This window comes from Drosophila albomicans, chromosome 2R (genome assembly GCF_009650485.2).
Source record: "Drosophila albomicans strain 15112-1751.03 chromosome 2R, ASM965048v2, whole genome shotgun sequence".
NCBI lineage: Eukaryota > Metazoa > Arthropoda > Insecta > Diptera > Drosophilidae > Drosophila > Drosophila albomicans.
In genome coordinates this window covers 17288347-17314897 of record NC_047631.2, presented here as the reverse complement: position 1 = coordinate 17314897, position 26551 = coordinate 17288347, and the positions used below count along the sequence as shown (strand labels likewise).

The 26551-nt window shown below is 39.4% G+C and overlaps 5 protein-coding genes across 6 annotated transcripts in view; 4 read left to right on the top strand and 1 right to left on the bottom strand.

Annotated features, from left to right (window-relative positions):
• LOC127566168 (uncharacterized) overlaps nucleotides 1-26551 on the bottom strand; it is a 64152-nt gene that overhangs the window by 23817 nt on the left and 13784 nt on the right. The window lies entirely within an intron of this gene.
• Nucleotides 17269-17795, top strand: LOC127565926 (uncharacterized). Its single transcript, XM_052006862.1, has 3 exons — nucleotides 17269-17533; nucleotides 17591-17663; nucleotides 17744-17795. Exons 1-3 carry the CDS (start codon nucleotides 17269-17271, stop codon nucleotides 17793-17795), a joined length of 390 nt encoding a protein of 129 aa, XP_051862822.1.
• On the top strand, nucleotides 17803-19785 carry LOC127565925 (nose resistant to fluoxetine protein 6-like). The gene is made up of 7 exons (XM_052006861.1): nucleotides 17803-17930; nucleotides 17986-18262; nucleotides 18326-18438; nucleotides 18502-18718; nucleotides 18778-18959; nucleotides 19020-19491; nucleotides 19555-19785. Exons 1-7 carry the CDS (start codon nucleotides 17815-17817, stop codon nucleotides 19783-19785), a joined length of 1608 nt encoding a protein of 535 aa, XP_051862821.1. The 5' UTR covers nucleotides 17803-17814.
• LOC127566169 (nose resistant to fluoxetine protein 6-like) lies at nucleotides 20806-23435 on the top strand. Its single transcript, XM_052007927.1, has 8 exons — nucleotides 20806-21085; nucleotides 21142-21481; nucleotides 21540-21816; nucleotides 21880-21992; nucleotides 22048-22264; nucleotides 22321-22502; nucleotides 22565-23036; nucleotides 23096-23435. Exons 1-8 carry the CDS (start codon nucleotides 20914-20916, stop codon nucleotides 23330-23332), a joined length of 2010 nt encoding a protein of 669 aa, XP_051863887.1. The 5' UTR covers nucleotides 20806-20913; the 3' UTR covers nucleotides 23333-23435.
• LOC127566172 (nose resistant to fluoxetine protein 6-like) lies at nucleotides 23579-26230 on the top strand. The gene is given in 10 exon segments (XM_052007931.1): nucleotides 23579-23840; nucleotides 23901-24240; nucleotides 24303-24376; nucleotides 24474-24676; nucleotides 24741-24853; nucleotides 24913-25129; nucleotides 25191-25354; nucleotides 25441-25912; nucleotides 25971-26037; nucleotides 26040-26230. Coding segments are annotated over 10 exon segments (2013 nt in total). The 5' UTR covers nucleotides 23579-23647; the 3' UTR covers nucleotides 26210-26230.

The window sequence follows — 26551 nt, the reverse complement described above, 5'->3', positions numbered from 1 at the left end:
GGATTCGTGGTTCGTGGTTCGCGACAGTTTCTCGTGCTCTCGCCTCCATCTCCTGCTATCGCGTGTGTCGCTCTGATTTTGAATGTGCGGCGTATCTTAATGCAAAAAGCTGACAGTCAAGTTCGGGAGAATGGGATATTGGGACACAACATTGGCAGCTGTTAACAGGTAATCCTCCAACCACGCCCATCTCACTCACTCCCCCTCCCTACGTCCTGGGTTTGGTAGAAGGTGGAAGGGCGCATAATTCAAGGCAGCTCACGTAAATTTTTAAGTTTCGTCATTAAGATTATGGGAGACTAACAAAAATTTCGTTAGCGCATGCACAGAATTTATCATCTGGCTCGTTAAACGATGGAATGGACAAAGAGCTGAACGTAAATGCCGTGACTGAAAACTGCAACTGAATACACTACAATTTACAGCGAGTGGGAGTGGAGAACTTTACACTCAGACTTGCACAAACGAGTACTCACTCTCATACTCAAACTTGCACTTCTGCTTACGAGTATGTGGATGGTCTTTAACAGTTTACGTAGAGCTAAGTACGTAAGCTGCTTAGCCGACGAAAGCACTAAAAATGTTACTTTTTTAGATGCTTTGAGTTCCAACAGATACTCACATGGCTTTCCTCTCTGCCTTCTCCCCATGCCTTCACTTTTAACGTTCTCCCTCTTTCTAATCGAAACTATCCAAAGGTGTATTAAGTGCAATGCTGTAAAAGCCAAGCTCTTAGTTATTAATGCCGATTAACTGCGAGTAATCCATCCATCAATTACTAACAATAAGAATAATAGATTATAAGTGAGGAGAAAATTGGAGTAAAGTAGCAACATTTTAATCAGTCATTAAAATAAACTTTTAAAACCGGTAAGACATATGAAGTAGCTATATTTAATCATAACTGTTTTTATCATTTTTTGACAACCAGACATGTAAATCGAATGTAAATCGAATAGTTGATCATTTATTTTTGAAACTATTGAAATTCAAATGAGTTTCAATTTATACATAATTTGCTTACCAGTTTTAGCAATTTACTCCATTACAATTTACTCCAAAACAGAATAATTGTCATGTGTAATCATATTATCTTAAAATCTTCACTTTATTTTCTATGCAAGTTTAACTACAAAATGCAAAGGTCATTCAAAATTTCCTCGAATGCACTTTCATAAATTACTACAAAATAGTTATTGAGCCTTTTTTTAATAACTATCAAAATAACTTCAATTTATTACAAATTTTCTGTTGTAACTTCCAATATATTTATATTTTCTCGAATAAAATCAAAAATAGAATATAAATGCTGTGCATCTTTTCACAATTTTCTATACAAATTAATCTCATTTCGTATTCTAAATTTCATTCAGTATTGTAAGTATATATTTCACAATTTATACTATTACAATTTTACAAATATAAATCAAAAGTATTTAGTATTTATTTTAAATCCAAATCCGTTTTATCTCCCAAACTTTACTCACGTTCTTTTACAAATTCAACTCTTTTCTTTAAGCAAATAAGTTCAAGCAAGCTTATCTAAATTGTCAGCATATAAAGATCAAGTGACTAAACACCAGTAAAAAAAAAAACAAACTGTACTAAGCCTAATGTAGTGCTGTAAAATGCTGTTGGCTTTTTGGTAGGCGTATCTAAGTGGGCATCTTGAGTTTTTTTTTTTTGTTGTTGTTGCAACTACCCAAAAGTTATGCCAACAATCGATTAACTTGTGAAATTCATAATAAATATTTATATATTTAAAATTAACTTTATTGATGAAGGCAAAAACTGATGTGCGTCCCACGTCCCACGCTCCACGTCCTTCGTCTTTTGTCGACCCAGCGCTGCTTTTGAGAAGCACGTCAATGCCACTTAGCAAAAAATATTGAAAGGCAACGCAACGCATTTTGCTTTGAATTCTCGACTTTACCTATCTTTCACTAGCGCCCTTTCGCTCTCACTCGCTCCAGTGTCGCCCCATCTCTTTCTATGGCATTGTGCAGCGACTTCAACACGTGCCGCTAACCTTTTACTCAATCCCAAAATGGATTCCACACCCAACTCAACTGGGTCCCGCTGCTGTTGCTGTTGCCTTTGCTGTTGCTGTTGTGGCTGCTGCTGTTGCCGTTTCTGTTGCTGTTGCTACTTTCTTGTTGCCGTTCTTGTTGTTGGTTGTGTAAGCAAATTGCCCAATTTTTTCTTGGTTTTCTTCTCCTTTTCATTTTTTTTCTTTTTTTTGTGTGTGTGCTTTCTTTTCTTGGTTGGGATCTACAAACTGGCTGTGGGGGCTATCAACGTATTATCTTGTCAAAGGAGTGCAGTTCGAAATTGTTATGGCAAAAAGAGAAACAGCCGCGGCAACAGCCACATCAACAGCAACAGCAGCGGCAGCTACAATAACAAAAGTTGCTAGTCTGGGTATGGGGGAAAAAAAAGAAAGACGAACAAACCGAGGACGGAGGGATAGGCCAGGACGGATAGGGAAAGTGAAAGAGTGGAAGAAATACCCAATGAGAAAGAACGCGAAAAGTATCTGGTCGCTAGTTGGTTGCTTTACTCAGCTGGCTCGAAAGCAATAATCTAACATTTCAGCACATTTTACAGTTCACTGAATTAAATAAAGAAACTTTGAGCGCACACACACATTACATATTATGTGTGTGTATGTGTGAGTGCTCAAATGTATCCACAAACTCAAACGGGACAGTTAACAGAAGACAGCCCTGCCCCTCAGCTTCGTCTTCGTCTTTAGCTTGAGCTTCAGCTTCAGTTTCGTCTCGTCATCTCCAACTACGTCTACAGCTTCTTCGGCTTCAGCATCGTCTCTCCTCCGGGTCCCCGTCTGGCAAGCAAGCAAAGCAATTTTTATGGAAAATGCTACGAAAATTCCACATTATGGGACTCTCTCTGTGTGCTCTGTTTGTTGCTGTTGCTGTTGCTGTTGCTGGTAGCACCAAGTTGACTGGGACAAGGGCACAACGCGTGCCGTAAAAAAGCAAACGAAACGAAAGGCAAAAAAAAGACAGAGAGAGAGAGGGCGAGGGCGAGAAAAAAAATGCTGAGCTAACGATGTGTGATTTTTCTGTATGGGTTGGTTTTTGGGGCCCTCTGGGTGGTGCTGGTTGTGCGGATGGCGGTGGTGGTGGCAAACAATTGGGCGCTAGATGGTTAAGGGGTGGCGCGAACCGAGCGTAAAAAATAATAATAAATGAAAGTGTTGGCGTTGGGCAACGTTGTCGTCGTCATAGTCGACGTCGCTGCCACAACCTCTGCCCTCAGCCCTTAGTATTTTAGACCTCAGCCTCTGCCTCATGGCGTCGCTGACGCTGGTACGTGTAATAACATTCAAGTACGCCAAGTTTAATCTCTCAAAATGCTTATGCAAAAGTAAAAAAAAAAAAAAACGTATAAAAAAATCAACTAAGAGTGCCCAAAACGCATATGATTGACTGACACATACCCTGGGGGCTTGTCAACAGCGAGGCTCAGCTTACAGGCTTATTGGCAATTTACGAAATAATTGTGAAATGTTTGCGTATTGAATTATTTAGAGAATATAGCAATAACAATTTGATGTTTGATGACTTGATGATACTACTCGGCGTGTTTGTGTTTGCATCATAACATTAACGCATTTATCTCTGGCTCATTTATCAACGCCTCCAGTGCGTATACTTAACACGAGCTGAGCGCATTAAGTATACGCATAGGCGTCTGCCGGCTACACGCATAAATTGCACAGTCTAACACCCTTTTTTAAACACTTTATGTGCGCCAGGGTATACAAATAAAAAAGGGCAGAGCGCAGACCGTAGAGCAAAAAAAAAAAAAAAAAAATGAGAAATAAAAAGAATATACTGCACGGGCAACACAAAATGTGAGGGTAATTTACGTTTAAAGCCTGCAAAATTATTCAAATTAAAATTGTAAGTATTCCAATGCGATGCGATGGCTGCGTCAGCTCCACAGCTACACAGCAGATCCACAAAACGCCAGCTGAGCCACGCAGCTGGGTATATGCATACATATATATATATAGTATAAGTATATATATATATATATATAGAGTGAGAGAGAAGACTAACTGGGAGCTGGGTGAATTCCTGAGGACTGTGTCCCGGACTTGGTGCCTGGACCCCATTGCTAAATTAGCTGGGACACTTAATTTCTGTTGACGCGCACATTTTTCTATGGAAATTAACGCTAAATAATTTTTGGAATCATTCGTAGTGCCCAAGGGGCAACCAAGCAAGCAAGCGGGGTGTGTGTGTGTGTGTGTGTGTGGTGTGTAGAGTTGGTTACGTTGGCGGAAGGTAGTTAAGGACGACTAATGCTGATGCTTGGTTTGCTGCTATGAGGCGGCAATTAGGCCCGGGGTGTTTGAATTAGTTTCGTGTTTTAATGAGTTTCATAACTTTTTGGTTCCGTTGTAAATTGTAAAAGCACAAAATACGCACACTTGCACATAAAAATATACATATATACATGTATATATGTGTATGTATATACACGCGCAGAGCGAGAAAAATGTTGTTGGAGTTGTCTGTCGGTTGAACTTAGTCGAATGTATTAGCTATACCCAGTTGACATAAGCAGCCAAGTGGCAACAACAACAACAACAACAACGAGAACAACTTTTAAGCTGTGAAATATGCAATGATTTATGGTTAAAAGTCAGCAGTCTCAGCGGTCTCAGATGTGAGAACGTGCCATGTTAATGATATTTTAAAAGTGTCTCCAGCGGTTTCACAGCCATGTGTAGATTGCAATCCAAACGATTTCAGATGGCTTGAGGCGGGTGTTAAATCGACTCTAGCGTGGGCTTGTTCACCCTCTCCCTCTCTCTCTCTCTCTCTCTCTATTTCTTTCTTTATATTTTCTCCTGCTCTAATGGAAATCTTGTTGAAAGCACAATTCGCCATGCTTTGATGAATGCCATTCAGAAGAGATTCGCTTTTGTTTTTGATGAGACATGACTCTCGAATATGAGTACACGCAATTGCTTTCTGCTTTTCAAGCCATTCATTTTCTGTTTCGCTTTTTTGTTGTATGTGACAAAACGTTAATCCACAATGCAGCCTACTTACTGGACACACTATCGCATCATAGAAATATCTTTTTGTTTTCAAAAGAAATCCTCGCTTATCATCGGGTGTTAATCTGTTGAAAATGTCAACCGAAATTTATCTGCAACAATTTTCACTCTCTTTTTCTTTTTCTCTCTCTCACATTTATATTTCATGCCTTTCAATTGTGCAATGCAATATTTAACGTGGCTCTAATTAATTAAACATCACGTAGTCGAGCATAAATAAAAAGTACAACCAAAAACAAAAAAGAATCGATGATACCTTTGGCTCTGCTCAAATGACAAATGGTCAACAATGAATACTATTTGCTGTCCATTCAAGTGGCATGAGGGCAAATTTGCTCAGGCGAACGAAAGGAAAACATATTTGGCAACCTCTCATTTTCTCTCTCACGCTTTTTCTTGTATTTTTTGTCTATCTGCTGTGTTTCTTTTTTAGTCACAATTCAACTGTAATTACTTACCAAGTCCATTACCCGCTCGGGCAGTGGGAAATAAGCTTCTTTTCGGCAAAAGGGCGGAAAATAAAAAAAAAACAGGCGCACAGAAAATACTTTGTATTTTCTTTTAATTTTTCATTGTTAAATTGCCATTTATCTGGTATTTGCCTATAGAGGCGGGTGCATGTAGGTGTCACTGTGTGTGTGTGTGCGCAAAGGATGCGCGACAAAATAACAGCAAAAGGAGATAAAACTGAAACTGTACACACCGCACACACACACACACAAAGAGAGAGCAAAAGAAAAGCAAAAAAAGGTTGCCTTTGTAAAGGTTAATGAAATTGGAGAATGAAGAGTGATATTTGATAGATACATAGATAGTACTCCCATCTGTCCATCTATCCATCTGTCCATCTGTCCATTCCATCCATCTCCCCCTACACATACATATGTATATGCATGACTGAGAAAAACGACCATTAGCGGTATCATGTATTTGTATTTGTATTCGTATTTGTATTTGAATCTGTCGAACTATTCCGCTTTGATCCGAATGAAAAAGTCAAAGCACAAATAAATGAATGTTGCGAATGAGCAATGTTCTTTGTGGAACAGTTGGCAAATATGTCCAAACATTTGCAGCATGCTCGCAGCGCAGCGCAACACAGCACAGCCAAAAGATACAAGATACACACGTCAGCGGCGTGTATCTAAGCGATGTGGTCGTGGTCCAGGCACGCCTCAACCTCCTCCATCTCCTCTTTCTCCACCCACCTTATCGCATACATTTATATCTCTCCCGCAAAAGAACAAAAATCAATATGTTGATTTCAACTTTTTTGCAGCAAAAGTTTGCGTACAAAAACCAAACCAAAAAAAAAAAAAAAAACTGAGAAAATAAAACAAAACACAACAAAAATGAAATGTGTGCTTTGTTTTTTTTGTATATCTTAATACCCTGTGCAAAATGACTGTGTTGGAAAAAAAGGATATTATAAAATTAAAGAATTGACTCGCTTAAATGAATGCATAACTGTTAGTCGACCAAAAACATTCATTTCATTTTGGCCACAATGTCTTGCAGCACAGCATTCTTTACGTTTTGCTTTCTTCTTTTTTTTTTTTTGCTTGTTTTTACTTTGTTTTGTTTGGCCAACAAATTCAGACAAATAAGAAGTTTAAGTTTGTGGGCCGCAGAAGGACCAAAAGAGCTGTAGCTGTAGCTGTAGCTCTGTAGCTGAAGCTGAAGACAGTCATTATCTGCTTACATATTCATTCTTGATATAAGCCGCACACCCAAAAGCGAGCGAAACATACTTATTTATCATATACATAATGTATGCATGCAGCATATACTCGTTTATACATACTTAAGCGGATATTTTTGACACTTTAAAAATTGGAATATCTAAAGAGCATTGGCGACAGGCAATTTTTCATCGACTCCTCTCGTACCCCACTCGAAATCACATTGAAGAAGACGATGCTACCAAAAAGTGGTCGCACAACCAGCTGAGACCAAGCGACGACGACGACGACGACTAAGAGAACAAAAGCAGCAAGAAAAGGAGGAAAAAAAAACAAGAAACCCGGTCAAATCAAAATCGAAGCAGATGGAGGCTGTTGAGTCGCGACACCAAGTGGATGAATATATTGGAGTACTTCTCTCTCTCTTGTAGGGGTAAGGGGACGGAGGTTCAATTTTGCTTTATCAGTTGTGTGTGTGCTTTTCCTTTTGTTTTATGCATAAACACATACACACACATATAAATATATATATAAATATATTTTTATTTTTATTTTTTTTCATTCTCGCAGTTGTCTTGCGTTTTTATTATTTGCCAAAATACGGGTATCGATAGACGGCGGCGCTTTATCTTTATCTCTCTGTTGCGCTGTTGTTACAGTGTCTCTATCTCGGAGTCGCTCTGCTTCAATGTTGACTAAATACGCTCAGTAAATACGCGTGCCAAGGGGGCGGGGGCAGCCGAAGTATCTCTCCATGCATGTATACATGAATTTATGTGCGTGTATTGCTTAAACGACATTCGGGACACATGCCGAGAGCAAGGACAACAACAACAACAACTACAGTTCCCATGAATTCGACGCCTTCCGTCTTCCATCCGCCTCGAGGCTCTCAAGGCTTTCTTCCCGCATGGGAATGGAGAATGTCGTTGGGGAGGGAGGGGGAAAAACGTTTATGTATATGAAATATACTTGCTTTGTTTTAAAGCTCATCAATGTCAAAAGGCATTTTTAATAAATTTTATTAATACAAGGTTTTACATAAGTAATCAGGTCAAATATGCGCATTGGAGCGCGGCAAACGTTGCGTATACGTAATTAGCTAAAGTCATAAAGCGCAGCAAATACTCTCGATAACAATGCCAATTATCCACGCTCTGCTCTTGACTCGACTTATTCAATCCGTTTGCCAAGCAACAGCTGAACAAGCAACAGCAACAACAACAACAACAAAAATAATAATTTAATTGGAAAGGAAATGCAATGAACGCAAAAGCGAACAGCAGAAAGTCGAGCTGAAAGTTTCTAAATCAGAGCCAAACTGATGCAGTGTCGCGACGACAAAGTCAAACCACTGGCACTTTGGCTTAGACCACACTCACACACACACACACTCACGTTCACCCACCACAAATACATACACACACACATTACGTATACGACATGTGAATAGTTGTGCGAAGTTGACGATGTCATCGCTTTTATTTTTTTTTCTTTTTTTTTTTTTTGTGGCGGCTCAACTGTTAGACTAACAGGCATGTGAATGTGTGTAGTTGTTGTTTGCCTTCGTGTTCATTAGTGTTGCGGCCCCAAAATGTGTGGTATGCAACATGAAATGTTGCCACGAAACTGCAGGAAGTATGAAATGGCAGACTGACCCGTCGTAGTTGAGCACTGCTTAACAATTTGATAAGGGGGAGACTTAAACTCTTCGAGCTCCCGGCTACTGCTGATGCTGCAGCTACTGTTGGGTGATTGTTAGATATTATCTGGAAAGTTATTGGGGGCCGCTGCTAAGCATAAAATTTATTAATGTCCAACGAGCGTTGTTGCTAGCTCTTGGCCACGTAGACGCTAACGGAAGTTACGTGACTCGTGGGAATAAGCCAGCCAGCTACTCGAGTTACTTGAGTCAGAGTCACTGGCAATCGTTGGCTGTGCCAAAGATGCTCACCAAATTGCACTTTACCTTTCTATTTGCAGTAATGCGGCAACAAAAGGGCGGCAGTGATAAATCCGAGCAGGAAGTTCAAATAAAAATGGAGTGGACGATGGATTTTTATGCTTTTTTTGTGCCAGCGCAAAGTTCAGCCATAAGTAGAGTACTACAAGTATACTATATACTTATGTAGGTATCATTGTCATAACAGTGGGCAGATAACTAAATTTATATATTTGCCATATGGACGAAGGAGAGAAACATTCAAGGACAAGACTGACAACAGAGAACAGAGAGCAGAGATACAGTCCAGAGGTTAGGTCGAGATGAAAGTGCTCATAGTTGTTATGCAAATAGCGCCACGAATTACATAAATTGCGTATACGCAATGTCGCCAGCACATTGCTATAAATTCATATTCAAATGCGAGAAGCAGCACTCCCCACAAGCATTTGCACAACATTTAGATACACTCTTGCTGTGTGTCTGTATCTCTAACTGCCTATCGTGCAAGTATGTGAGTGTGCGAGTGTGTGTTTGTGTGTGTGTGTGTGTTAAATGAAGGAAAACAGGACAAAAGGCCTGCAAATAGCGGAAAATGTTAAACGTTCGCTGCGGACGTCGACTGCGACGTCGGAGGTGCGCAAATTGATATTTTTCTACAACATGCAAATAACAAGAGTAATGCGAAGCGACCTCGCAACATTCCCCTCCTCCTCCTCCTCCTCCCCCCATCCCCATATATGGCCATAAATGATCTGATAAGACAACAACAAACGTAAATATTTATGCATACCAACTAAAACACACACACACACACACAGAGAAGGACTTTGCTCATGTATGTGTGTGTGGAAGGCACGTGTCGGATGCTGTGGAAAAATGAAATAAAGTTAAACAGGATATTTCAACATACAACAAAACACACAAAAACTCAACAAATGAGCGGACCGACAAATGAAAGTAAAAGGCAAGGCAAGGCAAAGCAAGTGTGTGGCAAGCAAAAGAGAAGGGGGAATGGGGTGCGTGGCAAGGACAACGACGCAACGACGGGACACATTCCGATTCGGTGTGTTAAAATGTAATAGCAACGTTAATGAACACGAACGCAACAGCAACAGCAGCAACAGCATCAGCAGCAAGAGTAGCAGAGTCTCATTCGCAGTCACAGTGGAAATGGTCACATAAAAAGCATCGTCCCTTGCAACTTTGCCACCTTTTCCTTCTCCCCTCTCTCTTTTCCTACTAGCTGTGGTTGTAAAACAAATACACACACACACACACACACAGAGCTACATTTACTTATACATGCCGCACATTAGGCAGCGTAGGTGGCACAACAAATCTCAGCAGCAGCGCACGTTCTTAGAGCGTCCTTCCCCGCCCAGCGTTTTCTTTTGTTGTTTTCGCCACGTTGCCATCGCCATCAACCAAACCCAAACCCCGAAAAGCAATTGCGCGACGAGGCCAACGCAGGTCGCCATCAACGACGTCGACGACAACAACTCAGCGGCAAAGACACCCCCAATCTGCCAATACTTCACCCCAACCCCTACGCCCCGCTGTAAATGTTGTTGCCATGAATGCAAACAGACAGACAGCGAGTGGTTTGCCATATCTGCTGACTATATATGTATATATACAAGATATATACAACATTTGTGTGTGTGTATGTATAAGGTAAGTAGTGCTTCGAGACGTCGCGCAGCATTCAATGAGGCATTTTACACCATTTGTTGGTATTTGATGATGCCATGCCACTTCGTCAACGTGCCACAAAAAAACACCAAAAAAAGATGAAGACAACACAACGCAGCGCAACTTAGCTTAGCTTGTTGCTGCCTATTTAGCTGGAATACTCGCATTCACATTCGCTCTCTAAAAGGCATTTTTATGTCATCCGATCAGTTTACGTATTTTCCAATATGCCATTTTGATTTTGGCCGCCAGCTCAGTTTACCAAAAAAGCGAAGAAAATTAGAATGTTTAGCCCAGGTAACGGAGGTAGAGAAGCTCTGGGTAAAAACTTGTTTTGCACTTAATTGAAAGCCATAGATGAAATGGCGAAATAGCTATTGGAGAGAGGCATAAGAATTTAATTTCTCAAATGTCGAATAAGGCCGCTAGCGAGACAGGTAGTTGAAGTTATCTAAACACTCGCACACACACACCCATACACACACACATACGGATGTACATGTGATGTTTTCTTGGGGTCATAATATGCATACGCATTTTATGAATACCCTAATTCAGTTTATAGTCTAAATGTTTACATGGCAAACAAAAATGAAATGAAGAGGATAACGTGTTGCCAAGGGACGAGAACGATGACAAGGATATGTATGACGACCATCACACAGCCTGACGATGACGATAGACATTTAGCAGATGAACAGCAACAGCAGCAGCAGCTGGGAACTGTGGAAAATTGTGAATGGCAGCAGGAGGAGGAGGAGGAGGCAGAAGCCATCAAATATTAAATGGAATACCCTCGTAATTAAAGTGAAATGAATTTAAGTACACAAATTGAACGTCGAGGAAGCCATCCATGCTCAAGTGACCCGCCAGGCACCTTTTTGCGTGAGACAGAGACGGGGATAGAGGCAGAGGCAGACAGACAGCCAGAGAGAAAATTCATGAAACAGCAGCAGCCATGTGGACGTGACTGTCCCGCTCAGTACTCGGATGTTTGTCCGTTTGAAGCACTCGTGTAAAGCATGAGTGCAAACACAAACACACACACATACATACACATACACTCAGCAAGAAACACTCACGTGATTGTGGCCAATGTGGTTGTACATGTCGGAGGCAGGATGCTCCATTTGACTTGACCAATCAAAGCTTTGACTTTCGTCGAGTGCTTCGTTTTTCATATTTTCACAGGTTTTTCTCTCTTTTTCGTTGCGGCTCTCTCAGTGTGTAAGTGTGTGAGTGTGTGTGTGTTTTTAAGCTTTAATTAAAAGCCACTTATTCAAGTATTTATTTTCACATAATTGCGGCCAAGATATTACATATACACATACATACACATACATACGTAAGCGACCGCAAATTGGATGGACACCAGTTAACTGCACGACAGGATAAGTGACTGACTGACTGACTAACTGGTGAGTCCAATTAGTTCAATTAGCTTGGCAAGTGCATTGAGTGCAGCACACTTGAGTCAATTACTTGCAGAGCTGCGAGACAATCCATTTACAGTTGATCAACTTGTTGACGCATAAACCTAAAACCTAATATTATATATAACATGGAAAATGCCCCAACTCGTTGAGTAATCACATGCTTGATTAATTTCTGTGTGTGTGTGTGTGTTTGGAGTCTGCTTAACTCCAAATTAAATATTATACATTCGAAACAAAAGCAATAACACACTCCATACACACTTGTGTGTATATTCAAGAGGCAATAAATTGTAAACAGAGAACGATGTGATGTGATATGTTGTGAGATGCCTTTCGGGTCATCGTATGAAAACTTGACGCTTTACTACGATAACAAAAACTCAATCTTCGTCTCGTTCTTTGCTTAGCCATTGACGGGCCACTTGACGAGCTTGCAACAAAAATAGCCTCCCGAAAAACTACACACATCACACGTCAAAACCCAATTGATAATACTTTCCGCTGTCCCCACTAAAACACACCCCCAACCACAGCCATCCAACCACATGCCCTTCACACACACATTTATACATCTGTTGTCACTCGCCGTCTTCTTCTACAGGGCTTATCGCATGCATTGGCAAATTGTCGCCATCATAGTTGGTCGAACCATTAGCACCAACCTATGAAAAGATACTAGCAACAACGCACCCACGCGACAGCGCACAGTGGTCAAAACTTATTCGATTTAATTAAATAATTTAATGAAATTCAAAAGGTAATTTTATTTCAATTTATTTAAAACAACTAATTACCATATGATTAATGTATAAATAAATAAGGTTTTATCAAATTCAGTTATAAAATGTTATTCAATTATTGTAATAAACGATTTATTAATTTGTCGTTTAAATGTAAAGCATTTTATGGCATTTAGTTATTGAATTACATTTAACTGTATTGCATTACAATTAATGCAATTTATATAAAAATTACCCATGAAATGTAATTCAATGTAAATGTGGCATTTAGCTGTTTTAAATTGCATTAGTTGTTAATAATAAATAAAACTATTGAATTTCACAATTTAGCTGTAATTCAATAATTTAAAGTGCATTAAATTAAAATTAATTGTAATAGAATTATATTAAATTGTATAATTTCATCATTTAAATGCAAATCAATAAATTTATGGTAATTAGTTAGTATTAAATTACAAATTTACAATTTAGCAAAAAAGCATCTTGACTGTTGAATGTATTTACTATTTTTTACATACAATCTGACGAATAAAAATCCGAAATGTAAAATACTCGTATTACATAACGGAATCTTTGGCAAATTGCATAAATTTATTATCTATCGTAGCTGTGCATAACTAAGTCTAACGCGTATCTCGCAGTTCGTTCATTTTAGTTGTTTTTATTTGTCGCAACTGTTTACAGAACAAACACAGGCATTTTGGCATATTTTTAATTAAATGAAGTCAGGAATTGCACAGAATAAACATTGCCATAGAATATGCAAACGAGGACATTGAAAAACTTACCAGACATACCGAAAAAAATATATTTATTTTTAGTTTTTTTCAATGTCACAGCAAAATATTTAATTAAAAATGTAAGAGAGAAAAAAAAACTTATTTTAGCAATAGAGTAGAGAAAAGTATTGCAAAATTTTTAAAGCGTGATATTTAACCACTGTGCAATGGCCGCGTTGACGTTGCCAACTACTTGAGAAGCGATTTTCTCTTCGTCTTATTCCCATTTCTTTATTCCCATTCCACGATTCAACTGCGGTTTCATTAGCCCCGGTCTGTTAAGTTGTTGTAGTTGTTACTGCTGTTTGTATTTGTTACTGAAGTTGTTGTTGTTGTAACTGTGGTTGTGGTTACGCTATCTATGAGCTTGCTTCCTTTCATTTCGTTAAGTTTCGGTGGCCGCAGCGCAGCGGCTATTGAAATTTTTCTTCGCATTTAATGCTCCATAACCATAAGAAGTTGAACCCACCAGCAGCCAATAAAGTTGCCGTTTCCGCAGCAGCAGCAGCAACAGCAGCCACCACCCACCAAAGTCACCCGCTCCTCGATTAGAAAAGAAGGAACTGTGTGTGAGTATGAGTGTGTGTGTGTGTGTGTGTGTGTGTTTGTGGCTCGTTTTTAGCAAATGCAATTAACAAAACACGCTTCAAGCATAAAGTCATTAGTTATTCCATTTCATGAATACGACGAGTATATACCCACAATTCGAACGCTTCACTGAGTGCGCGAGTGAGTGTGTGAGTCCGAGTGCGAGTGCGAGTGCGAATACTGAACGAGTGTTGTTTGTGAGTGCTTGAAGCATATGGAGCATACATGCGGGCTGTGTGCGTAGATACAACATTATATTTGGTGGATTTTGGCCAGAAGAGAGCTAGAGAGACAGAGAGAGAGAGAGCGGGTACGCAGTTGGCCAACAAACAAGCGCCCGTGGCGACAACCCTACACACTACTTGTTCTACCTCCTCGCTTCCCCCACAACCCCCATTGGGTCAGTCACTGCCACGTCGGATCTACGCTAAATTGGCATCCAATGTTGCCGCTCGGCCAGAAATATTGTACTACTACTACAACAACTGTTGGCTGTTCGCTGTTGGCTGTTGGTATGCGGCGCCACGTTGTTTGCTTTCACCTCAAGCAAAGTTTGCAAATATTTTCGACCAGGCGGCTGCTCCTGCTGCTGCTCCTGCTGCTGCTGGCCACGCAACACAACGACGTGGGGACTACAGATATGGGGTTTGGTGGCTTGCTTGGTGGCCGGATAAAGTTTTCGACGGCGTGAGGTTCTTACTTATGTGTAGTATATGCAAAAATGGTATTCAATACTTAAAGATTTATGAGTCTATGAATCTTGCATGGTATCTGCCAGAGTGTGTGTGTGTGTGTATGTCTATGTGTGCGAGTGTGTGTGTGGCGACATGAAATACTGATACGCCAAGCAGACCTCAGTCTTTACTCGCCTCCTCACTCGTCTGTCGCCCCCGAGGCAATCCCTTTTTGTGTGTAGGAAAAAGTCCGACACTGGCTGCTGGCTACGGCCTAGTGGCTCAGTCTCGAGCTGTGTGCGGCACATGTAGGGCTTTAGACCATGCTTTGCATAAGCCAAAAGAGCGTCGGCTAGGCAGCCTGCTGGCCGAAAGCCGAAAGTCCAAAGCAAACACCACAAATTAGTCGACACCAAGTGGTGTAGGCAACTCTCCATATATATATACATATATATATATATCGTATATACTCGCATGTATACTGCAAAAAAGATCAACCCTCAACTAATTGCTCAACTTGACAATACCCTGGAGATAGATACTATATGGCTGATAATTTCATTTGTCGAGTTTGCAAAAAACACACACAAACAAAAAGAAAAAAAGAAACGATAGCGTAGCAAATACAGGGTATGAAAATCAGACGCAAATTCTTGAGGTTCAGGGCAAAAGTTTTCTGGCCTAGGCTTGGAAAAGTAGCAGCTGCCAGGACACATGAATCAGCACAAAGTCCTCAAAGTTTTTCAATGATTTAATTAGAATTCTTTAAGGTAAATATATCTCGTCTCCTCTGCCAACTGTGTCCTTTGAGTTCAACTCAGGCAGTTTAATTATGAAATTTTCAAGGTGACACCACACACACACACACGAGAACACACATAGCACCGCAGCAAAAGGTCCGCCCACTTGTAGGCGTGTCAAATTACCTAGCCGTTAAGCATACTTCAGGATAATGTGGTAGATTAGCTAAACGAATTAGACAAAGTTCAATTTGTTGATATGCAATGTTGACAAAAACTGGTTTTCAGATCTGTTAAGGATAACTTAATTGAATTTTTATTATCATATACAGCGGTTGCAAATTGTACACGCTACAGGTTACCCAAGTAAAACATCCCATTTCCTTGTCATATTAAGCGGTTTACGTACACTGCAAAAAAAAAAAAAAAATACGCATACATATTGAACGCGAATACCTTCGGCTTATGTGTCGCATTAAAGTTGTAATACCCAAGGGCTTTTCTTTAGCGCGTTTGTTAGCTCTCTCATTTCCTTGGCGTAATAAATTGCATTAAACATGTTGTTTTTCTCAGTGTATGGCACCGAAAGGAGCACGTTGTAAACCCTTTGTGTACCCAGCAATATTAAAAACATTTGCGTTTTGTTGTTGTTTATTTTCCTGGTATTTAAGTTTACTTTGCAAACGGAATTTGTGTCTCACTCGATTCCTTGGAATTGTTTGGAATGGCATCGAGTCCTCTATCTAACCCCGTATATCTGTGTTATCAGAACCTTGATAATGCTAATTGGGGTCTCTAGCCGAGCTTTGCGTTTGCTCTTATTAAACTTTAATCTTTTATCAAATACCCGACGGTGGCAGGCATCAAATACGCAAATGGCGAAGGATAAAGACAAAATCACGTCAAGATTAATGTTTATTGATTTTCGAGGCAGTGATAATGTTGTGCTCCCTCAACAAAATCCCCAACTCCACAGCTAGGCTCCTAGACTGCGATTCGAGTCGAGTCGCGTCGATTCGATTGGTGGTTGGCTGGCTCACAAAGAAAATCAGCGCGTTTTTCCTGGCTTAGTTTTCTATTTTTGTGTAAAGCCATCTTAAGAATTTGATAAGCTTATTTAAAATTTGTCTTGACTGCCTTTTTTCGTTGCTCTGGCTGCTTTTGTGCTGGGCAAAGTTTTATTTATTTGTATTTACATTTCGTTGAAAGCCCACTGAGTGTATTTCGTGGTGTTGATTTTGGTTTTCGCTTTCGCTTTAAGTTCCACAGGTCTCTAGGTGACCAATCCGAGTGGGCTAGGAAACCACCTCTAATCTATGGTATTGTAATTTTCTACGTATTGGGGACTTTTGCCCACAGTCCACAATTCACTTCAGACGCCTCCAAAACAACTACTACTCGTAAAATACAAGTTGATAAGCGTGGCCAATGACTTAAAATTAATGCCAATCGAAAAGCACTTCAAAATGATTCAGAATTGTTTGTTAACCACAGACAAGGTTGCTTAATCGATTAGTCTGCGTCACTAACTGATAAGATAGAGATTCCTGTAACCCGAAACTCTCAACGAAATATTTCTGTACCATCATGGTTCCCAAAACACTTAAGATCAATGTTTTCATTTTAATAAATATTGATAGACTATTGATAGAAACCCGTAATCACACAAGCTGATAAACAAGAGCGTATAATTTGGGGTGACTTTGATTTTAAAAGGAGTTTGATAGTATTACACTGAATGTACTCAGATTTATAATAATAATCTAACACTATACAGGGAAGCTTGATAAAATGGACAACAGGTACACATGACCTCTTCCTTATCACTTATTTTAGAGTATCTATAAAAAGGAAAAACCCAAAAAAAAGTTGTCATTCACAAATTTAAAACGCTATGGATACGGTCAAGCTAATAATTATTGGATTGCTATTTTATTTAGGACTGGCCGAAGTCAGTTCCCTGCAGGTTCCAACGAATTCAGCTATTAGTAATCAGGCTAAGAAATTTCGACCTTTTTATACTGAGTTTTTGGATTTCTATAAGAACTTTTCACAAGATGACCTGGAAGAGGATCCTACTCCAGAGGATTTGCAATGTTTGGCTGACATGGATAGACTGAAGAGAGGCGTCACTTTGTATTCCCTTTGGGCAAGAAAAAGTGAGTATAATTCATAGTTGAGATTATTAAAACTTAAACTTTATTAAACTATTACAGTGATGGATTCTTGGGGCTCATATCCGAATGGACTTTTGTACGGCAATAGCATCGACATGGGCAACTACGATGAGTGTCTTAGCATCGACAAGGAAATTGCTAACAATCCGAATATAAAAGGAAAATACTGCCTAGCAAGAGTTCCCTTTCCAGTGGTTATATCGGAGTCAAGAGTAGCTGTTTGCTTTCCCTCTTCCTGCTCTAGCGCTCTCATTGATATTTTTATGAAGCAGATGTTTTATGAGATGGTAAATCTAAATTTCACTAAAGCAATAGTGGATGACGAATACTGTAAGACAGTCGATAAGGAACCCTACGATGCTCTAACAATATTCACAATGTAAGCGGAAAATCAGACAATTTCTGCCAAGTTATATTTACAATTTAAATTACAGAGTTCTACTATCAATCTTGGCTGCTGCTATGCTACTTGCCACTCTCTGCGACTATTTCTTCTTTGAGGATCAAAGCAAATTGCCAGGAGTGATCAAAGTTTTCTCTGCACGCGCCAATTCTCGAGCTCTCTTCCGTCTTGTTCAACCCAAATCGAATCCCAATGTCATCGATTGTCTTCATGGACTGCGATGCATGTCGCTTATTTGGGTTATTTTTGGACATCAATATTTGTTCGCAATAATGGGACCAAATATAAACGGACTAAAACTGGTTTCAGTGAGTACATTAAACAATATATTTCATTCAAATATATACTGACTTTTTAAACTTATTTAATAGTGGATCGCAAGTCCGTTTGCCAGCTTCATACTCCACGGTTTCTTCTCAGTTGATACCTTCTTCTTCCTAAGTGGACTGTTGCTTGTAATGATCGCCCTGCGATCACTCGAGAAGTAAGTTTTATACATACATACATCAAACCAGCATGGAATTAAAAATTTATTTCTATTTCTTAGAACCAAAGGCAGACTCAATATTCCCTTGATGTATCTCCATCGGTATTTGAGACTTACTCCCATAGTGGCTGTGGCTATTCTTATGCATATGAAGCTACTTCCCATAATGAATGATGGTCCCGCGACTTACAGGGCACAATTCGATAACTATGATCACTGCCACAGGACGTGGTATTTGACTTTACTCTACGTTCAAAACTATGCTACTCCAGATTTGGTAAGTTTAATTTGAATAATAAGTATATCAAATATAAGCTAAACATTTCTCTATTAAAGTGCATGAATCACACCTGGTACCTGGCTGTAGATATGCAATTGTATATTCTATCGCCAATATTCCTTATCGCATTGTACAAGTGGGGCAAGAAAGCTGCCGCAGCAATCTTTGTACTCATGCTTCTACTCTCTGGCTGTCTCTTTGCCACAATAATGACTAAAAAGTATCCAGTAGATTTTGCGTAAGTTTAAGATTCGATAAACCTCTTTCCAATCATATTAATTTCAATATTTTATTGTAGCAAAGGAGGCATCAGCGGTGAAAGCAATCGTAAACTCTACTGGGCGACACATGTTCATGCGGCACCTTGGCTGATCGGACTTCTGCTTGGATACTTCCTGCACTTGAATCGCAACAAGTCCTTCAAGCTCAATCGCATTTTCATTTGGTTGGGTTGGATTGTCAGCTTGGCCATGTTGTTTGCCTCCTTGTTTGCTCTGTATCCAGCTGCCCAGTGGAGTGCAAAAGCATTGCCATTGGGAGAGCAGGCTACCTACTATACACTGAGTCGAATCGCTTGGCCGTTAGCTCTCTGCTGGATTGTGTTTGCCTGTATGCAGGGATATGGCGGATTGGCCAACAGTTTCCTATCCTCGCCACTTTGGCAACCCCTGTCAAAACTCTCCTTCACAGCGTATATGTTTCACATATTCATGCAGCAAGTACACGCAAGACGTCTGAGAACTAACGCCGTATTCACAGACTACGATGTGGTAAGTGCAATTTTTAAGTGCAGGAGCATTGCATATTATTAAATATTATTCAATATTCAATAGATGCTGTCATTCTGGCAAACCTTTGGCTTTACATTGCTGCTGTCTTACGTAATGTATATTATTCTGGAAGCACCCTTTGGTGCCTTGGAAGGTTTGCTAATGCCTCAGCGAAAACCTAAGCCGAAAACTGAGGAGCCCATTGATGTACGGACTGATGAAATTCATGTCGAGGTTCAAAAGACAGATGAACCTCTGAAACCTGCAAAAGTTACAGGAGATCAGGACATATAATAAACTACACATTTAAAAATGAAATGGTAACGGATCTATATTTATATACGACTTGCTAAGTACGTCGATTAAAATGATGAATTCATAAATTTTGCGAGTCTTTATTAACATAAATATAGTCATTTGACTCACTGAACTATCAAACGGTAAGAGCTAGGAGGCTAAAATTTCTACAATACATAGTTTACAAAATTTGATCATGCAATAAGGCTGCAGATTTAAAAATACCAAACAAACCAAATTTATTTCTCTGCATTTAGTTAAGAGTCTTAAAACCATCTTCCTTTTTCTTTATCATCTTCATCTTAGATATATTAATCCGGAAAATCAAATCCGTAGCCACATCCTTATTATATTTCATTTATAGGCAACTTTTAGACCCAATCCAAAATCCACTTTAGTTTTCTGTCGCTTTCAAACAACTACTCGTAAAATACAAGAGGTTAACCAATGATAAGCGCGGCATGTGCCTTCAAATATTATTCAGAAGAATACAAATTTCAAGAATCAATTAATGCCAATCAAAAAGCACTTCAAAATGACTCAGAATTGTTTGAAAATCCCAGACCAGGCATTTTATTCACATAATCGATTAGTAAATCGATTAGCCTGCAAACCATTTGATAAGATAGGGATTCCTATAACCCCCAATTCTTTAAACTGATAACCAAATAATATTCCAATACTACAGTATTCCTTCCGTCTCTTATAATACAAACAACTTAAGAGTTTGCTCAATAATTTGATTCGTAAAGAGATTAAACAGCCATTGAGCTGATAAAGGCGTATAAAATTTGTTTATTCTCGTTTTCAAATTAATTTTTGGAATTTCATTCTAAATGGATTTTGATAGTATTACACTGAATGTACTTGTATATATAATTATAAAGTCATTGATAAGAGGAGCGACAGGTGTTCAAAACCCTATCGAAAGGTGCGCTTATCGCTTAGTACTCTCCATATATAAAGGTTGAATCCCAACCAAGTTGTCATTCACAAATTCAAATCGCAATGGACAAAGTCAAATTAATAATCTTTGGGCTGGTCTCTTACTTGGGACTGACCCAAGTCAGTTCAGTGCAGATTGCGCCGAATACACTTATTAGCAAAGAGGACTATCATCGGATTATGGAATTTCGTCCTCTTGCTGTAGAGTTTATGCATCACTTTGGAAACTTTTCGCAAGCAGATTTGGATTTACCCAACAGTCGTATTCCCAGTCAGCAGGATCTGCAGTGTCTGGCTGACATGGCTCTACTGATGAACGGTGTCACTTCTCTCAACTATTGGGCATTGAAAAGTGAGTATAATTCATAGTCAAGGTGATTGCAATCAAATATAATTCAAATATTACAGTGATCGATGCTTGGGGCACATTTCCAAAGGGACTTCTGTATGGCAATATCATGGACATGGGCAACTATGATGAGTGCATTGGAATCAATAAGGCAATAGCTGACAACTATAATATAAAGGGAAAATACTGCTATGCACGAGTTCCTTTTCCAATAGAATTGGTGGATATCAGAATAGCTATTTGCTTTCCCTCCTCCTGCTCTGCGGCTCTCATGGATACATTTTTTAAACAATTATTTAACCGACTGCTTAATGTGACTGTAACTAAGCAAATAGTAAATGATGATTACTGTAAGACAGCCGAAAAAGAACCTTACGATGGCCTAACAATATTCACAATGTGAGTGGAACTTTTTATATTCTTCCTTTTTTTCTTTATTTCATAATTCGAATTTCAGAGTTCTACTATCAGTTCTGGCTGCTGCTATGCTACTTGCCACTCTCTGCGACTATTTCCTCTTCGAGGATCAAAGTAGACTGCCAGGAGTTATCAAAGCTTTCTCTGCACGCTCAAATTCTCGAGCTCTCTTCCGAATTGTTCAGCCTAAATCGAATCCCAATGTCATCGATTGTCTTCATGGACTTCGTTGCATGTCGCTCATCTGGGTTATATTTAGCCATCAATATATACTCGCAGTAATGGCTCCAAATTTGAATGCAGTAAAAATGTTTCCGGTGTGTACATTAATCTTTACTACTTTGAAATATTTTTAATTACTTATTTGTCTTGCTTCACAGTGGATCGCAAGTCCGTTTGCCAGCTTCATACTCCACGGTTTCTTCTCGGTAGATACCTTCTTGGTAATCAGTGGCCTATTGCTAGCAATGATCGCCCTGCGATTAATGGAGAAGTAAGTCTATTACAACACGAAACATGAATTTTTCTTATTTCTGTTTATATCTCAGAACCAGAGGCAGACTCAATATTCCGATGATGTATCTCCATCGGTATTTGAGACTTACTCCAGTTGTAGCTGTAGCTATCATCGTACATATGACACTAATTCCCATACTGAGTGATGGTCCGGCTACAGACAAGGCGCAGTTCGATAACTACGACAACTGCAAAAGCACTTGGTACTTGACTTTACTGTATGTCCAAAACTATGCCACTCCAAACATGGTAAGATTAATCATACTATCTCTGAAGTACGTTTAACATTTTTCAACTTATTGTAGTGCGTAAATCACACCTGGTACCTGGCTGCAGATATGCAATTGTATATTCTATCGCCAATATTCCTTATCGCTTTGTATAAGTGGGGCAAGAAAGCCGCTGGGGGAATCTTTGTACTAATGCTTCTACTCTCTGGCTGCCTCTTTGCCACAATGATGACCGAAAAATATCCCGTTAATTTAGAGTAAGTAAATAATTTTACGTTCTTGATAGAAATTTTTTAAATTTCTTCATGTTTACATACAGTAAAGGAAACATCAATGGTGAGAGCCAACGCAAACTCTACTTGGCGACACATGTTCATGCGGCACCCTGGTTAATCGGATTCCTCCTTGGATATTTCCTGCACTTGAATCGCAACAAGTCATTCCAACTGAATCGCATTTCGATTTGGTTGGGTTGGATTGTCAGCTTGGCCATGTTGTTTGCCTCGTTGTTTGCTCTGTATCCAGCTGCCCAGTGGAGTGCAGAACCATTGACAATGGGAGAGCAGGCTGCCTACTATACGCTGAGTCGAATCGCTTGGCCATTGGGCATCTGTTGGGTGGTGTTTGCCTGCATGAAGGGATATGGAGGATTGGCCAACAGCTTCCTCTCCTCGCCACTCTGGCAACCACTGTCAAAACTCTCTTATACGGCATACATGTTTCACACAGTAATGCAACAAATAAACGCAAGGCGACTGAGGACCAACACCGTCTTCTCAGACTACGATATAGTAAGTTAACTTTTTAAATACTTTCGTTGCATTTTACTAAATATTCTTCAATATACTAGATGCTGTACTTCTGGCAAGCTTTTGGCTTTACATTGCTGATGTCCTACGTAATTTACATAATTGTTGAAGCACCTTTTGGTGCATTGGAAGGCATGATGATGCCTCAACGCAAACCTAAACCAAAGACTGAGGCGCCCGATGAGACACAGACTGATAAAATTCTAGTTGTTGAGGTGCAAAAGACAGCTGAACCTCTTGAACACGCCACAAGTTCTGAGCAGCAACAAATAGAGTAGACTTAAGTTAAAAATAACTAATTTAATTATCAGCATTTAAGCCGAATTTGTAGCGGATTATTTATATAAAGCATTTGATAAGACAATAACTTAAGTACGTCAATTAAAGCAATCATATCTAAAGCAAATGTTTCATTCCGTCCTCAAAATAACGACTCTTATCTTTTCAATTTCGAGGGTCTAAAAGTATATAAAGTAATTTTCTTAGAGGTGGCCGAGTCTATTAAATTGATCAGCAAACGAATATGGTCAAAATCCTTATAGCGCTGTTATTAATTGGACTGTCTTTAGTTCATTCAACAGAATTTCTTAACGATGAAGGAATATCAACGAATTGTGGAGCTGCGACCACTTGCTGTGGAGTTCTCGAAATACTATCGAAATATAACGCAGGCAGACTTGGATTTATTCACCAATCGATTGCCTGATCAGGAGGATCTTCAGTGTTTAGCTGACATGGCACAGCTAATGGCTGCTTTATCCACCAGAAAGATGTGGGCACTAAAAAGTGAGTGTAATTTATTGAAAATTAAAATTCGAATTTATTGTTATTCTTTATTATCATTAGTGTTTGATTCATGGGGCACTTTACCCAAGGGATTCCTCTACGGAAATACCATCGACATGGGAAATTATGATGAGTGCATTACGATCAATCAGGCAATCAGTGATGACTACAATCTGAGAGGAAAATATTGTTTTGCTGTGCTGCCAATAGCAAGCCATGGCATCTACATAAGAAGTGCAGTTTGTTTTCCCGCTTCATGCTCTGCAACGCACATGGATGCATTTCTGGGGCAACTATTGAAAAAACTTCTCAATGTGACTACAACACCATTCCATGTGAGTGAAGATAGCTGTCGAACTTTGGAGCGTGAGCCTCAAGATGGTCTCTACATATTTACAATGTGAGTAGCAATCGGATATTGCAACTCTATAAATATCCCTATTCATTTTGTTTATTCCTTAGCGTTGTACTCGCACTTCTGGCAGCTGCTGTGGTCCTCACAACCTGCTACGATTATCTCTGCTGCAAGGATCAGAGTAAGTAAAGAACTAAGAGGACCAAACAAATAGTTTTTAAATCCTTTAAAATTCCTTTAATGAACTTCGAAATCCTTTTACTGCTTACTTTCCACAGCACTATTGCCTTCTGTAGTCAAGATCTTTTCGGCACGTGCCAATTCTCGTGAGCTTTTCCGCATCGTACAGCCGAAGTCCAATCCCAACGTTATCGACTGTCTATATGGCATGCGCTGCATGTCGCTTATCTGGGTTATTTTCGGACATCAATACTTATTCGCCCTCTTGGCGCCTAATATAAACCAGTTTCGTTTGAAATGGGTAATTTTTGCTGTGATTCCTTTTAGATTAATCAAGTGGCTATATACTCAATATTTTATTTCAGTGGTTCGAGAAACCGTACACGAGCTTTGTCTTGCATGGCGTATTCTCAGTGGACACCTTTTTCTTTCTCAGTGGCATGTTGTTGGTTGTAATTGCGCTGCGTTCCTTGGAAAAGTGAGCTGGAAACACGGCACACAATATGTTTAATTGGAACAAGTTTTTTTATTTATTAGAAGCAATGGAAAACTTAACATTCTCATGATGTATCTGCATCGCTATTTACGTCTAACTCCTGTTGTGGCTCTGGCCATTCTTCTTTATATGAAAATACTTCCTCTCTTTGGAGATGGTCCCATGTACGAAAGTGTTAAGTTTGATGATTACAATCACTGCAAACGCACCTGGTTCTGGACCTTGTTTTATCTACAAAACTATGCCACTCCAGACCTAGTAAGTGCCGAACTTATCTTAAAAGGTTCCAATTATTAAACCCTATTACATCCATTTGCAGTGCATAAATCACAGTTGGTACTTGGCTGTAGACATGCAACTCTACTTTATCTCGCCAATCTTTCTCTTGGCATTGTACAAATGGGGCAAAAAAGCCGCTGCTGGCATATTTGTATTCATGCTTCTGCTTTCCGCCTGCCTCTTTGCCACCATGATGACCGAAAAGTATCCTGTTTACCTACAGTAAATATAGTATGCACAAATGAATATTATGAATTGTTTCGTTAATCTGCCGCCATCTCTTAAAACAGAAATGGCGTCACCCCGGATGAGGCCCAGCGAAAGCTTTATTATGCCACCCACACACATGCAGCGCCCTGGCTGATCGGAGTGCTCTTTGGCTATTTCCTGCATCTGAATCGCAACAAGTCGTTGAAGTTGAATCACATTTCCGTTTGGATAGGCTGGATGGTGGCCTTGGCTTTGATTTTTGCCTCGATTTTTTCACTTCTACCATATGTCGATTGGCGAAATCCCACACTACCAATGCTGAATCAAGCATTTTATTATACATTCACTCGCATCGCGTGGCCACTGAGTTTGTGCTGGATTGTGTTTGCCTGCATGAGAGGATATGGCGGATTGGCCAACAGCTTCCTCTCCTCGCCATTGTGGCAACCTTTATCGAAACTATCGTATAATGCGTATATCTTTCATATATTCATCCAGCAAATCAACGGAAGGCGCATGCGAACAAATACATTCTTCTCGGATTACGATGTGGTAAGTTTTCACAAAGAATATTTCTTTTATGAAATTTAATTTCACTTACTGCCAACAGATGCTCATATTTTGGGGAGGATTTGGTTTCACCATTCTGCTTTCTTATGCTATTTACATCCTCTTGGAGCGCCGTTTGGAGTTCTAGAGAGCATGCTTATGCCCAATCGAAGAGCTCCATCGAAACCGAAAGTTGCAGAAGATCTGCCTAGCAATGCAACTGCAGAGATCAGGAAAGAAACTTTACCTACACAGATAGAAACTGAAAGTGAAACTCAGCTGCCTACTTCAACAAACTAAAGTATTTAAGTTTAAGATTATACGAGAAATTTCAATATTAATAGTTGTAGCATTATTTAACTCAGAATTTTGCTTAAATTCTTATAATAATTATAAACACATATTAACAGAATAGTTTATAGCTAATCTCGAACTGATTAACAATTACAAGATTACAACAGAAATACACTCTTCGTAAAAATACGTTTTTGACAGATTCTGAAGAAGTGTATGAAATAATCGCAAGTGCTTCAAAACTTTGCTTATCTCAACAAATTTAACTTATGTACAAAGAGTATGTGTCACATATTGATAACATACTTGGAACATACATTTATACAAAGAGACTTTTTGCCATTTATC

Bases quoted from the DNA above. Each gene is read 5' to 3' on its own strand.
- LOC127566169 (XM_052007927.1), top strand. From the start codon at position 20,914: ATGGAATTTCGTCCTCTTGCTGTAGAGTTTATGCATCACTTTGGAAAC. The intron at 21,086-21,141 runs GTGAGTATAATT...CAAATATTACAG, and splicing joins CAACTATTGGGCATTGAAAA to TGATCGATGCTTGGGGCACA. The intron at 22,265-22,320 runs GTAAGATTAATC...AACTTATTGTAG, and splicing joins ACTATGCCACTCCAAACATG to TGCGTAAATCACACCTGGTA.
- LOC127565926 (XM_052006862.1), top strand. From the start codon at position 17,269: ATGGATACGGTCAAGCTAATAATTATTGGATTGCTATTTTATTTAGGA. The intron at 17,534-17,590 runs GTGAGTATAATT...AAACTATTACAG, and splicing joins TTCCCTTTGGGCAAGAAAAA to TGATGGATTCTTGGGGCTCA. The intron at 17,664-17,743 runs GTGTCTTAGCAT...TTCCCTTTCCAG, and splicing joins GACATGGGCAACTACGATGA to TGGTTATATCGGAGTCAAGA.
- LOC127565925 (XM_052006861.1), top strand. From the start codon at position 17,815: ATGAAGCAGATGTTTTATGAGATGGTAAATCTAAATTTCACTAAAGCA. The intron at 18,960-19,019 runs GTAAGTTTAAGA...ATTTTATTGTAG, and splicing joins AAGTATCCAGTAGATTTTGC to CAAAGGAGGCATCAGCGGTG. The intron at 19,492-19,554 runs GTAAGTGCAATT...AATATTCAATAG, and splicing joins TATTCACAGACTACGATGTG to ATGCTGTCATTCTGGCAAAC.